At 43.4% G+C, this 14,904-nt stretch overlaps 1 protein-coding gene across 5 annotated transcripts in view; it reads right to left on the bottom strand.

Moving 5' to 3' along the window:
* NAV2 (neuron navigator 2) overlaps window positions 1–14,904 on the bottom strand; it is a 479,602-nt gene that overhangs the window by 144,965 nt on the left and 319,733 nt on the right. For all 5 annotated transcript variants that reach the window (XM_073578323.1, XM_073578321.1, XM_073578320.1 and 2 more), the window contains one exon: window positions 10,698–10,750. In XM_073578323.1, coding sequence (XP_073434424.1) covers window positions 10,698–10,750 — 53 coding nt within the window. The remainder of the gene's footprint in view (window positions 1–10,697; window positions 10,751–14,904) is intronic.

The following is a 14,904-nucleotide window of genomic DNA, read 5'->3' on the forward strand; positions in this document are numbered from 1 at the left end:
GCACCACTTCTCCTATATTGTATATACACACACTGCACAGCACCACTCCTCCTACACTGTATATATACACTGCACAGCACCACTCCTCCTGTCCTGTATGTATACACCATTCAGCACCACTCCTCCTACACTTATATACACACTGCACAGTACTCCCCCTCCTACACTGTATATATACACTGCACAGCACCACTCCTCCTACACTGTATATATACACTGCACAGCACCACTCCTCCTGTCCTGTATATATGCACTGCACAGTACCACTCCTCTTGTCCTGTATATATATACCGCACAGTACCACTCCTCCTGTCCTGTACATATACACTGCACAGCACCACTCCTCCTGTCCTGGATATACACACTGCACAGTACCACTCCTCCTGTCCTGTATATACACACTGCACAGTACCACTCCTCCTGTCCTGTATATATACACTGCACAGTGCCATCCTTCTGTCCTGTATATATACACTGAACAGCACCACTTCTCCTATACTGTATATATACACTGCACAGTACCATCCTTCTGTCCTGTATATATACACTGCACAGTACCACTCCTCCTACACTGTATATATACAATGCACATCACCACTCCTCCTGTCCTGTATATACACACCGCTCAGCACCACTCCTCCTATATTGTATATATACACTGCACAGCATCACTCCTCCTACACTGTATATATACACTGCACAGCACCACTCCTCCTGTCCTGTATATATACTATGCACAGCACCACTCCTCCTGTCCTGTATATACACACTGCACAGTATCACTCCTCCTGCCCTGTATATATACACTGCACAGCACCACTCCTCCTGTCCTGTATATACACTGCACAGCACCACTGCTCCTGCCCTGTATATACACTGCACAGCACCACTCCTCGTGTCCTGTATATATACACATTGCACAGCAGGGCTGTGGAGTAAGAGTCGGTGTAAAATAGACCGACTCCTAAAATATATAATAAATTGGGTACAGTAGTTCAATGCAGAATGTGCTGAATATTTTTTAATAGGAATTTGGGAAAGTTATGAAATGTCCTATAATTGACTGTTCTATTCCTGATCTAAGGCTACATTCACACACGGCGTTTTTGCTGCGTTTTTTGAGGATACGTTTTTCAGCTGCAAAAGCAGATCAGCTTTTTAAAAAACCGCATCACCTGAAAGGTTTTTGAGCTCATAGATAATGTTTTCAATAGCAAAAGCAGATTAGAAATCTGCTCTATCTATCCATTTATCCATATCTGTCTATCCATATTGTATCTGTACCAAAAAGAATGAAAGTCGGGTAGCACACAGACTAACACTCCTTTTTTTTAGCACAAGTCAGGTACACCTCATAGCTGCCCAAAAGGACGCCCAGGACAGGCATTGCTCGTCTTCAGTAACACATCACCATCAATTGATAGTTGGAATAAATAGACTGCATTCACCACATCTGAAGGTGCAGGCTTTATTTTCAAGTGTAGGGGTGTGTAGTATAAGGTTCTGCAGCAGCTGAGGTGTGCAGTATGAGATTCTGCGGAACAGTATGAGGTTCTCCCCCCCCCCTAGTTTTGATCCTGGCTAAAACCATTTCTTATAGATATGGCGAATCCTCAGGTAACCCTAAATGAAGGTCAATGGACACAGGTGGCTGAATTGAAGGAATTGCTTAATCACCTATTTACCGTGACTAAAAAATTACAAGCTGAGGATTTAACTCCTAGCATTTTCATAAGGGAGTAGAAGAACTTGCTATTTTGCCTGTCCCAAAGAGGAGATTTAATCGCAGATGGCATTTCTGCTTCAATGAAACGGAGAGAGACACAGCTATTGGAAAATAAAAATTTTCTGGCAGCTGTTTATGTGGACGCAAGTCATCGTATATTGCTTGATGATCAACAGCTTACTAAAGGAAAAGAAGCTCTGACTGAGGTAGCAGCTAGGATGAGTGGCCTACAGGAGGACTGCCAGGCGCAAGAGGACTACAAGTTAGTGTAGAGAGGTTGTTTTCTGGCCTTAAAATTATTAGGTCAGAATTTAGGTCATCTATGAAGGAGGATCTGATGGAGGCAATTCCATTTCTTAGAACAAATTCACAGACTGAACAAATGTTATTTAGTATGTTTTTGTTGAAAACTGTTTTTTGCTACTTACATATATGTCTTACTGCAAGGTGCACAAATGTCCTATATATATACACACACTGCACAGTACCACTCCTCCTGTCCTGTATATATACACTGCACAGTACCACTCCTCCTGTCCTGTATATATACAATGCTGTTGTGAGTTCATTCTCTGGTCCACCAGCAGTGAGTTCTCCTTCCAGACTCCCTCTGGTGGTAACAGGAGGTAGTGAAGCTGATTTAATCAGTAGAGATCTGCCACCTGATAATGAGGATGACGACTGGACCTCAGGAATCTTAGACTGCATTTAAGACAGCTGACGCCCTAGTCTGTGCTGGTGATTGCTTCTGCTTTCCAGGTCTTGGTTTTCAGCTCTATTCCAGCCTTTTCAAGCTAAGTGTTTTTGCTATGTTCACACTTGATTTTGTTGGTCTATTCAGTTTTTTGTGTGTTCAGCCAGCCCCGGCTGGGGCTGTGCTGAATTTCTATTCCTATTTATCTGTATTTGCCAACTTGCTTTTTAGTCCCTTATTAGATTGGCCTCTTTTTGCTCTGTCTCAGAATATTTCAGAGTGCTGATATAGTGGGAGAAGTGTAGTGACTTCAGGGTTAATTTTGTTATCAGAAGTGTTGGACATTATTTTTGTAGGGTTTTTGGCAGATTGCAGACAGTGTCTTTCCTTTCCTATCCTTTATAGTTAGTTTGGGCCCCATCGTTTGCTCATTCTATTTTCCTGCCTGTGTTTGTGTTTTCATCTTGTTTCACCGTCAATACATGTGTGGGGGCTGTCTATTACTTTGGGGTCTGCTCTGGGGCAGTTAGTTTTCCCCTTTTCTTGCTTTACGCTTATGTACTCCTCCGGTGGTGACGAGCAGTCTAGATCATTGTAGGAACGCTCCACTGCTACTGCTAGTTGTGTGGTTAGGATCAGGGATCGCAATCTGCATAGTTACCAACCTCTCTGGTTTTCTGGGACTTAGCTTTTTTGTTGTCTTCCTCGGTGACTCATTCATAACACACTGCACAGTACCACTCCTCCTGTCCTGTATATATACACTGCACAGTACCACTCCTCCTGTCCTGTATATATACACTGCACAGTACCACTCCTCCTGTCCTGTATATATACACTGCACAGTACCACTCCTCCTGTCCTGTATATATACACTGCACAGTACCACTCCTCCTGTCCTGTATATACACACTGCACAGTACCACTCCTCCTGTCCTGTATATACACACTGCACAGTACCACTCCTCCTGTCCTGTATGTGTATATATATATATATATATACACACACACACGCTGCACAGTACCACTCCTCCTGTCCTGTATATATATACACTGCACAGTACCACTCCTCCTGTCCTGTATATATACACTGTACAGTACCACTCCTCCTGTCCTGTATATATACACTGCACAGCACAACTCTTCCTGTCCTGTATATATACACTGTACAGCACCACTCCTCCTGTCCTGTATATATACACTGCAAAGTACCACTCCTCCTGTCCTGTATGTATATATATATATATATATATATATATATATATATACTGCACAGAACCACTTCTCCTGTCCTGTATATATATATATATACTGCACAGAACCACTCCTCCTGTCCTGTATATATACACTGCACAGAACCACTCCTCCTGTCCTGTATATATACACTGCACAGTACCACTCCTCCTGTCCTGTATATACACACACTGCACAGTACCACTCCTCCTGTCCTGTATATACACACACTGCACAGTACCACTCCTCCTGTCCTGTATATACACACACTGCACAGTAACACTCCTCCTGCCCTGTATATATACACTGCAAAGTACCACTCCTCCTGTGCTGTATATATATATATATATATATATATATATATATATATACTGCACAGAACCACTCCTCCTGTCCTGTATATATACACTGCACTGTACCACTCCTCCTGTCCTGTATATATACACTGCACAGCACCACTCCTCCTGTCCTGTATATATACACTGTAGAGTACCACTCCTCCTGTCCTGTGTATATACACTGCACAGTAACACTCCTCCTGCCCTGTATATATACACTGCACAGTACCACTCCTCCTGTCCTGTATATATACACTGTACAGCACCACTCCTCCTGTCCTGTATAAATACACTGCACAGTACCACTCCTCCTGTCCTGTATATATACACTGCACAGTACCACTCCTCCTGTCCTGTATATATACACTGCACAGTACCACTCATCCTCCTGTCCTGTGTATATACACTGCACAGTACCACTCCTTCTGTCCTGTATGTAAACAATGCACAGTACCACTCCTCCTGTATATATACACTGCACAGTAACACTCCTCCTGCCCTGTATATATACACTGCACAGCACCACTCCTCCTGTCCTGTATATATACACTGTACAGTACCACTCCTCCTGTGCTGTATATATACACTGCACAGTACCACTCCTCCTGTATATATACACTGCACAGTACCACTCCTTCTGTCCTGTATATATACACTGCACAGTACCACTCGTCCTGTCCTGTATATATACACTGCACAGTACCACTCGTCCTGTCCTGTATATATACACTGCACAGTAACACTCCTCCTGCCCTGTATATATACACTGCACAGCACCACTCCTCCTGTCCTGTATATATACACTGTACAGCACCACTCCTCCTGTCCTGTATATATACACTGCACATCACCACTCCTCCTGTCCTGTATGTAAACAATGCACAGCACCACTCCTCCTGTCCTGTATATATACACTGTACAGTACCACTCCTCCTGTATATATACACTGCACAGCACCACTCCTCCTGTCCTGTATATATACACTGCACAGCACCACTCCTCCTGTCCTGTATATATACACTGCACAGTAACACTCCTCCTGTCCTGTATATATACACTGTACAGTACCACTCCTCCTGTATATATACACTGCACAGCACCACTCCTCCTGTCCTGTATATATACACTGCACAGTACCACTCCTCCTGTCCTGTATATATACACTGCACAGTACCACTCCTCATGTCCTGTATATATACACTGCACAGTACCACTCCTGTCCTGTATATATACACTGCACAGTACCACTCATCCTGTATATATACACTGCACAGCACCACTCCCTCCTGTCCTGTATATATACACTGCACAGTACCACTTCCCCTGTCCTGTATACTGGGTGTAATTCTCAGTATCTGTATATATACACTGCTCAGATCTTATATACTTTTGGTCCCGTTCAGATTATGGTATACGTAGGCAGTATGTAGAAAGAAACAGGATTATTGCAAACATTGCAAAGCTACATTCAGAGATGCATGGTATTTTTTCCCACAGGGAATAACAGAAGTCACCGTTTAGCCGCAACCGTTCACACAAAGTGGCGCTAACCGCCCTGAGGGACAACTCAGTGATTAATATTAATGGCTTCCAGCAGATGCTGGCATGTACCTGGTGAGATGGTAGCTACAGGCAGGAGCGGGAGGAGACATTACCGGCGTACATAAGACAAACGAGTAACAATGACAAGTATAATACAGAGCAGATTCAGTGTAAGGCTGCGTGCCCAAGATCAGGAATAGCAGCGTCAATTAGAACACAGTGCTTTGGACTCAGTGAAAATACGCAGCATCCAAAACGCTGCTATTCCTGATCGTGAACACGTAGCCTAAAGCAGGGTCGGTGGGAAAGTTATTCCTGCCATGTGAGGACTGCAGGCGTGGAACAGACTGTTGTGGCATGGAGCGGTCATGTCAGGGATTCATGGCATGCCACAAATTGTGTTATCACCGGGGGCTCCTCACTAAAATAGATCTGCCACAACTGTCCCCAGGAGAGGGTTAGAGGAATGTAAGACAAGTGTCAAACTGGAGAACTGACATAGTGGCAACAAGACACAGGAAAAGTCACTTCTCCAAGAAAGAAGATGCAAGGCCGGGTGCCCACGATCAGAAAGTAGCAGCACTTTGGATGCAGCATATGTACTCGGAGTCCAAAACGCTGCCTTCTATTGAACTATACAGATCTACTGCGTTCAATACATTCTATTGATTAAATTTCTGGCGCGGAGACGCTAGAGAAAATGATGTGCTGCGGTCTGGAAAGACACGCCGCATGTCCGTCTCCGTGGCGCGGGCGTGTGTGGATGCATAGTGGGCATGAGATTTCTAGAAATCCTGGCCACAATACTGTAACATCTGGACGCGGCATAAATATGCAGCATCAAACGGGCAACAATTCCTGAACATGGGAACGTACCCTAAGGCCTGTTTCACACTTCCGTTTTTTCAAATCCGTCAAAATCCGTTGTTTTCCGTAAAAAAACGGATCCGCCATTTTTTGCAGGATCTGTTTTTTTGTCCCATAGACTTCCATTACGGTTACCGCGGATCCGTCAAAAAAACGGATCCGTTTTTAAAAAAACGGATCCGTTTGCATCAGTTTCCGTCAAAAAAACGGAAACGGATCCGTTTGGCGGACACAAAAACGGAAGTGTGAAACAGGCCTTACAAATGGAAATGGCAGTTCAGATGCCCAACAGCCACTCCATCCATTCTCTAAAGAGCCACTCATCAAACCCATAGGGTATGAATGGAGAGCAGGTCACATAGGCACTGCAGCTTCATTCTAACTGGGATTAAAGGTCCCCCGTTCTGCCAACTGGTGCTGAGGTCATACCTCCACCGATCAGTAAATTATCACCAATCCCTTGGACAGGAGATAAAAAATTTGGCCATTTGGCCGGTGGGTGAAAACAAGTTAACTTTAGAATTTCCTGCAGGACACTGCGTGCATGAAGGGTCACCAAAAAATGTGACAAGGGATTCCAGATTCACTATGTTATGCTTTTGATTAATTTCGTAGTAAAGCGAGTTCATTGCACACACCAATCTGCAAAGTGGAGCAAGCTCTTCATTCCAGCATAGCAGACATGTGTGACCATAAATCATACATTACTTTTAATGTCTTTATCCTTGGAGACACTGGTGGCCAATAGTATAGTATAGCACCTTTCCTATCCACCAAACTACTGGCCCTCACGACTCTTGGGATAAAGGCCTGGAAAGGGTCGATAAGTTGCACAGTCTCACCCCAATGCATGCAATACTGCTGATTTTTTATCATGCCTGTCATCTGTGTTTAAATAAAATGTATCTAAAATGAAACCACTTTACAACAGTTTTTCATTAACAATTTCCCAACATTTTGTCTATACAATTCCTATAAAGCCCTGTGGATCTCCGTGGTAAGAGAACCTAAAAATTATGTGGAGCTGGATCCTTCAGTTGTTTTTGCCTTCATCTTTCTACTACTTAACCCAAATATAAGGTAGTGAAAAATGGGAACAGATGAAAAGAAAGGAGACTGCAGGATCAGACAACACTGACCTGTTAGTAGTCTGTTACCATGGAGGCACAATGGTTCTGCAGAAATCGTCAGAACTGAACAGTAGAACATTTTATTTTTAATTAAAACTTATTGCAAAATTTCCTTATGCTTCACTTTCAATGTATTAATACATTTTTGCACCCATTAGCTCTGCCATTAAAGGCTATGAACACCTTCGTTGTGGAAGATCCATCAATAGTAACATTCAGGCACATTCCTGTATTTTGGAAGTTATGGCCAATTCTTCGGGTATCTTGTTGAGATCTTATAGTCTGGTGACCGACGCCTGTTAAATTTCAAGAGCACTAGGAGAGAAACTAGCTTGCTCCTTCTAGATTTAGAAAGTTGTGATTGTGCACCTGCTTGGAAATTCCCATAAGATCCCATGCATATGATGAATAAGAGTTTTTTTCCCAAACCCATTCACAAGCAACCAGAAAGAAAATTGGATGCGGATGCTATCTATTTTCAAGGCGTTAGCTTTGGACTTCTGCCACAGGAAGACACAGCAGCATGTATGCTATGTTCACACCACAGTTTTTGCATGCAGTGTCCACAGTTCATATTTTCCAACATGATTTGCAAAACTGCTTGAATGTGTGACAAATCTCTTATTAAAGCTGATACAGGAAAGATGTATCTTTGTACCGTGTTAGCCAGTGGATAGAAAAATATTCAGGATTGAGAGTCCTCAGTAGTTGATACCTTTTAATGGCTAACTGAAAAGATGGTAACACATTGCAAGCTTTCGAGACTACTCAGGTCTCTTCATCAGGCTAGACTAATACAAAATCTGAAGTCACATATTTATGCACAATACAGCCTAGAAAAAATGCAATAGATAAGACAAGTGACGTGAAGCAGAACTATCAATATGGGAGAGGGAGAAACATAAATATAAACATTGGACCAGTTCATAGATAAGGAGTCTGGATGTTTTATGGTCCTCTGATTGGGGTCTAGTTCTGTGTTGCCCCGCAAGGTTTTAAAAGGAAATTCCTTAATTGATGTAAAAAGACATAAATCCATGCGACACATTCATTCCAGCACTGAGAGTGTCAAAGTTCGTCATAAATTTGTACTCCCAAACTCGTCTCTCTCTCTGAGATGTGAAGTTACCTTTCAATACCAGTAATTTCATATCCATGCTGCTGTGATCAGGGATACAGAAATGTTTTGCCACAGGTAGATCCATTCTTTTTTCTCTTATAGTGTGACGATGAGCATTCATCCTTGTTCTAAGCTTTTGCCCTGTCTCCCCCAAATACAGACCCCCAGTTGGACATTTAGTACAAATAATTAAGTACACCACATTAGATGTAATGCAGGTGAAAGTACCTGGGATCTTGTAGTCCTGATGTGAGTTGGGGATCTTTATCTTGTCCGTGGTCATTATAAATGGACAGGTTTTACATTTTTTCTGGTTGCAAGGAAAGGTTCCTGCAGCTGTTGGAGAGGACAGGGAGCTTCTGACAATGATGCTTCTTAAATTTGGGGGGCTGCCTAAAACACAGTAGTGGGGGGTCTGGAAAAATGGATTTTAATCGGGCATCTTTTTGTAGTAAAGGTTGTAATTTCCGTGCAGCTCCCCTTAGCACCTCCAGATTTGGGTTGTAGGTGACTACTAGAGGCACTCGGTTATTTTCTTCTTTAGCTTTGTAATGTAGCAGGTGATTCCTTGACAATCTGGTGGCTCTTGTAATTTGGTTTTCAATTGTTCTTGGATGGTAACCCTGATTCAAAAAGGCCTTTTTGAATCAAGGTTACCATCCAAGAACAATTGAAAACCAAATTACAAGAGCCACCAGATTGTCAAGGAATCACCTGCTACATTACAAAGCTAAAGAAGAAAATAACCGAGTGCCTCTAGTAGTCACCTACAACCCAAATCTGGAGGTGCTAAGGGGAGCTGCACGGAAATTACAACCTTTACTACAAAAAGATGCCCGATTAAAATCCATTTTTCCAGACCCCCACTACTGTGTTTTAGGCAGCCCCCAAATTTAAGAAGCATCATTGTCAGAAGCTCCCTGTCCTCTCCAACAGCTGCAGGAACCTTTCCTTGCAACCAGAAAAAATGTAAAACCTGTCCATTTATAATGACCACGGACAAGATAAAGATCCCCAACTCACATCAGGACTACAAGATCCCAGGTACTTTCACCTGCATTACATCTAATGTGGTGTACTTAATTATTTGTACTAAATGTCCAACTGGGGGTCTGTATGTGGGGGAGACAGGGCAAAAGCTTAGAACAAGGATGAATGCTCATCGTCACACTATAAGAGAAAAAAGAATGGATCTACCTGTGGCAAAACATTTCTGTATCCCTGATCACAGCAGCATGGATATGAAATTACTGGTATTGAAAGGTAACTTCACATCTCAGAGAGAGAGACGAGTTTGGGAGTACAAATTTATGACGAACTTTGACACTCTCAGTGCTGGAATGAATGTGTCGCATGGATTTATGTCTTTTTACATCAATTAAGGAATTTCCTTTTAAAACCTTGCGGGGCAACACAGAACTAGACCCCAATCAGAGGACCATAAAACATCCAGACTCCTTATCTATGAACTGGTCCAATGTTTATATTTATGTTTCTCCCTCTCCCATATTGATAGTTCTGCTTCACGTCACTTGTCTTATCTATTGCATTTTTTCTAGGCTGTATTGTGCATAAATATGTGACTTCAGATTTTGTATTAGTCTAGCCTGATGAAGAGACCTGAGTAGTCTCGAAAGCTTGCAATGTATTACCATCTTTTCAGTTAGCCATTAAAAGGTATCAACTACTGAGGACTCTCAATCCTGAATATTTTATTAAAGCTGTTGATTTCCATCCGGTAGAGGAAAGCTCAGCCCCTCTGAATGATGCCAATTTTTGTGCAGACCCCCGGCAGGTCCAGATTGATCGAAACCGTGCAGCTTCATCCAATGCTGCAGAATGAACAGTTGAAAGTTGATGGTTTGCGTCATTTACCCTAGAGGAGAACTCTATTAAATAACCAAAATCAATGACTAAAAAGACACAGGAATCCAGTAGCATCTCTATGAATTAACCCTATATATGACATTGATCGTAGCCCCTAAAGATAGCAACAATAATTGTTTATTACATGCAGCACTGGCAGCTGTCAATCATCAGCACTCACCATTTGTGACCTGTTCTTGGGGCAGCCATTGATGTCTTCAATCTTCTCATTTGCTGAAGAAAAAAAAAACAAAAACCACAATGAAATCAGCAGCGAAAGGTCCAGAGAGGTACAGATCCGCAGTACAACAACCCAACGTGTGAACCACACACAGCCGTACAGAGAGGTGGGGGGTTTCACAAGAGCCGGGCCCACCCTAGACAGCTGAAGAAAGGTCATCCAGGGAAGAGACAACTGTGCTTGGCTATGAAACCTCAGGAATCATCTACTAATCCATCAGAGGAGACACCGGAGCCGTCCGTGTATAGGGCTAGAGTAACCTGGAGTACGAAAACTGTGTACAAGTTGCAAATGCTAACAGCCCAGACATTTGCGATGTGCTCATTTACGCCAGGCCCTGTCCCCAGAAGCAGGGCTGTGGAGTCGGAGTCGGAGTCGTGGAGTCGGAGCTCATTTTGGTGGAGTCGGAGTCGGAGTTGGAGTCGGTATAAAATGGACCGACTCCGACTCCTAAAATATATAATAAATTGGGCACAGTAGTTCAATGCAGGATGTGCTGAATATTTTTTCATAGGAGTTTGGGAAAGTTATGAAATGTCCTATAAATGGCTGTTCTATTCCTGATCTAAGGCTACATTCACACACAGCGTTTTTCCTGTGTTTTTTGAGGATACGTTTTTCAGCTGCAAGAGCTGATCATCTTTTTAAAAAACTGCATCACCTGGAAGGTTTTTGAGCTCATAGATAATGTTTTCAATAGCAAAAACAGATTAGAAATCTGCTCTATCTATCCATTTATCCATATCTGTCTATCCATATCGTATCTGTACCAAAAAGAATGAAAACCGGGTAGTACACCAATATATATTCTGTTCTATCTAAATATCTTGATTATTGGATCATAAAAATGATTAAATGTCTGAGGTTCACATTGTACTACAATAAATTTTTCACTTAAATATAAGCAATATGTGTGGGAGTCGGAGTCGGAGTCGTGGAGTCGGAGTCGGAGTTGGAGTCGGAGTCGGTGTAAGGGAAATTGAGGAGTCGGAGTCGCAGGTTTGGCTTACCGACTCCACAGCCCTGCCCAGAAGCTTACAATCAAATCCCCTATGTCACTAAAAGTCAGCCATAGACAATTAACACTGATCAAGTCGGACAATTTCAACCAAAACGATCGATTTAACGGACTGACGGCAAAACAACATCATCTGGAAGGATGTCCGCTGTCTTCACAATATTCACCTGATGGACTCAAAAGAGTTCGCAGAAACATCACTCATCAACATGTGTCATTTAAGGGATTGTCCGCTACTCTTATATTGATGACTTGATCCTTAGGATTGGTCATCAATATGGGGGTCTGACCCACAAAACCCTACTAAACTGCTGTCATCCGCTCTGACGGTGGCCGAAACAGTACAGCTCTGCACATGATGTAGTGGCCACTTGCGGGCGCTGCAGATCAGCTTCTATTCTCTTCAGCAGTAGCAGACATGCAGTACCCCAGAGCGGCCACTAAGCTGTGCTCCGTTCACATCCGGCGCCACGGGGAAGGGACAACAGCTGATCGGAAGGGGGAGCTACGTGTCAAACCCCACAGATTTATCCTAAGAATTAATCCTCAATATAAAAGTAGTGAACAGCCCCCTTTACATATATACAGTTGTGGCCAAAAGTATTGACACCCCTGCAATTTTGTCAGATAATACTCAGTTTCTTCCTGAAAATGATTGCAAACACAAATTCTTTGGTATTATCTTCATTTAATTTGTCTTAAATGAAAAAACACAAAAAGAATTGTCCTAAAGCCAAATTGGATATAATTCCACACCAAACATAAAAAAGAGGGTGGACAAAAGTATTGGCACTGTTCGAAAAATCATGTGATGCTTCTCTAATTTGTGTAATTAACAGCACCTGTAACTTATTATTATTAAACAACATGTATGTCAGTACCTGGATAAGAATGAAGTGATTAAACAGAGTCAGCATGGGTTTGTAACTAATAAGTCATGTCAGACTAACTTAATTTCCTTCTATGACGGAATCACTGATTGGGTGGATCAAGGAAATTATTATTATTATTATTATTATTATTTATTGTTCTAGCGCCATTTATTCCATGGCGCTTTACATGTGAGGAGCGGTATACAAAAAAAAAAAAAAAACAAGTACAATAATCTTAAACAATACAAGTCATAACTGGTACAGGAGGAGAGAGGACCCTGCCCGCGAGGGCTCACAATCTTCAAGGGATGGGTGATAATACAGTAGGCGAGGGTAGAGCTGGTCGTGCAGCGGTTTGGTCGATCGGTGGTTACTGCAGGTTATAGGCTGGTCGGAAGAGGTGGGTCTTCAGGCTCTTTTTGAAGGTTTCGATGGTAGGTGAGAGTCTGATATGTTGTGGTAGAGAGTTCCAGAGTAGGAGTGATGCGCGAGAGAAATCTTGTATGCGATTGTGGGAAGAGGAGATAAGACGGGAGTAGAGAAGGAGATCTTGTGAGGATCGGAGGTTGCGTGCAGGAAAGTACCGGGAGACGAGGTCACAGATGTATGGAGGAGACAAGTTGTGGATGGCTTTGTATGTCATGGTTAGGGTTTTGTAATGGAGTCTCTGGGCAATTGGGAGCCAGTGAAGGGATTGACAGAGGGGAGAAGCTGGGGAATAGCGGGGGGACAGGTGGATTAGTCGGGCAGCAGAGTTTAGAATAGATTGGAGGGGTGCGAGAGTGTTTGAGGGGAGGCCACAGAGCATGAGGTTGCAGTAGTCAAGGCGAGAGATGATGAGGGCATGGACTAGGGTTTTTGCAGATTCTTGGGTGAGGAATGAACGGATGCGTGAAATATTTTTGAGTTGAAGTCGGCAGGAAGTGGAAAGGGTTTGGATATGTGGTTTGAAGGAGAGATCAGCGTCAAGGATTACTCCGAGGCAGCGAGCTTGTGGGACTGGGGAGAGTGGGCAGTCATTTACTGTAATTGATAGGTTCGTAGGGGGGGTCACGTGAGATGGGGGAAAGATGATGAATTCTGTTTTGTCCATGTTGAGTTTCAGATATCTAGTGGAGAAGAAGGATGAAATAGTGGACAGACATTGAGGGATTCTGGTTAGTAGGGAGGTGATATCTGGTCCAGAGATGTAGATCTGTGTGTCATCAGCATAAAGATGATACTGAAAGCCATGAGATTCTATGAGCTGTCCCAGGCCAAAGGTGTAAATAGAGAACAGCAGGGGCCCAAGGACTGAACCTTGTGGGACTCCGACAGATAGGGGGCGAGGTGAGGAGGTGGTGTGTGAGTGGGAGACGCTGAATGTCCGGTCTGTTAGGTATGATGAGATCCAGGAGAGGGCCAAGTCTGTGATGCCGAGGGATGAGAGGGTCTGTAATAATAGGGAATGGTCCACTGTGTCAAAGGCAGCCGACAGGTCCAGGAGGAGGAGGACAGAGTAGTGTCGCTTGCTCTTGGCAGTTAAGAGGTCATTGGTGACCTTAGTAAGGGCAGTTTCAGTGGAGTGGTGTGACCGGAAGTCAGATTGTAAGCGGTCGAAGAGGGAGCAAGAAGAGAGATGGGAGGACAGTTCAAGGTAGACGTGTTGTTCCAGTAGCTTGGAGGCGTATGGGAGAAGTGATATAGGGCGATAGCTAGATACAGAGGATGGGTCAAGAGAGGGCTTTTTGAGGATAGGTGTGATGGAGGCATGTTTAAAGCTTGAGGGGAAAACACCAGTTGTTAGTGATAGGTTGAAGAGATGGGTTAGGGTTGGGATGAAGACTGTGGTGAGGTTTGGGATGAAGTGGGATGGGATCGGGTCGAGTGCACAGGTGGTGAGATGTGATCTTGAGAGTAGAGTGGAGAGTCGATCTTCTGTAATGGTGGAGAAGTTGGTTTTGAAGGTGGAGGGCTGGAAAGTCGGGAGGAAGGGCTCTGGGGGTTGTTGACCAAAACTGTCCCTGATGTTATCAATTTTCTGCTTGAAAAATGAGGCAAAGTCTTCAGCTGAGATGAGTGGGGAGGGAGGAGGTGCTGGGGGGCGGAGGAGAGAATTGAAGGTGTTGAATAACTGTTTAGGGTTGTGAGACAGGGAGGATATGAGAGATGAGAAGTAGGTTTGTTTAGCTGTGGCGAGTGTGGTCTTGAAAGTAGTGAGGGACTGTTTGAATGCGATGAAGTGCTCGTTGGAGTGGGATCTTTTCCATCTGCGCTC

The sequence above is a fragment of the Dendrobates tinctorius genome, unplaced genomic scaffold, assembly GCF_039654945.1.
Source record: "Dendrobates tinctorius isolate UK_male_01 unplaced genomic scaffold, ASM3965494v1 ptg000059l, whole genome shotgun sequence".
Taxonomy (NCBI): Eukaryota; Metazoa; Chordata; class Amphibia; order Anura; family Dendrobatidae; genus Dendrobates; species Dendrobates tinctorius.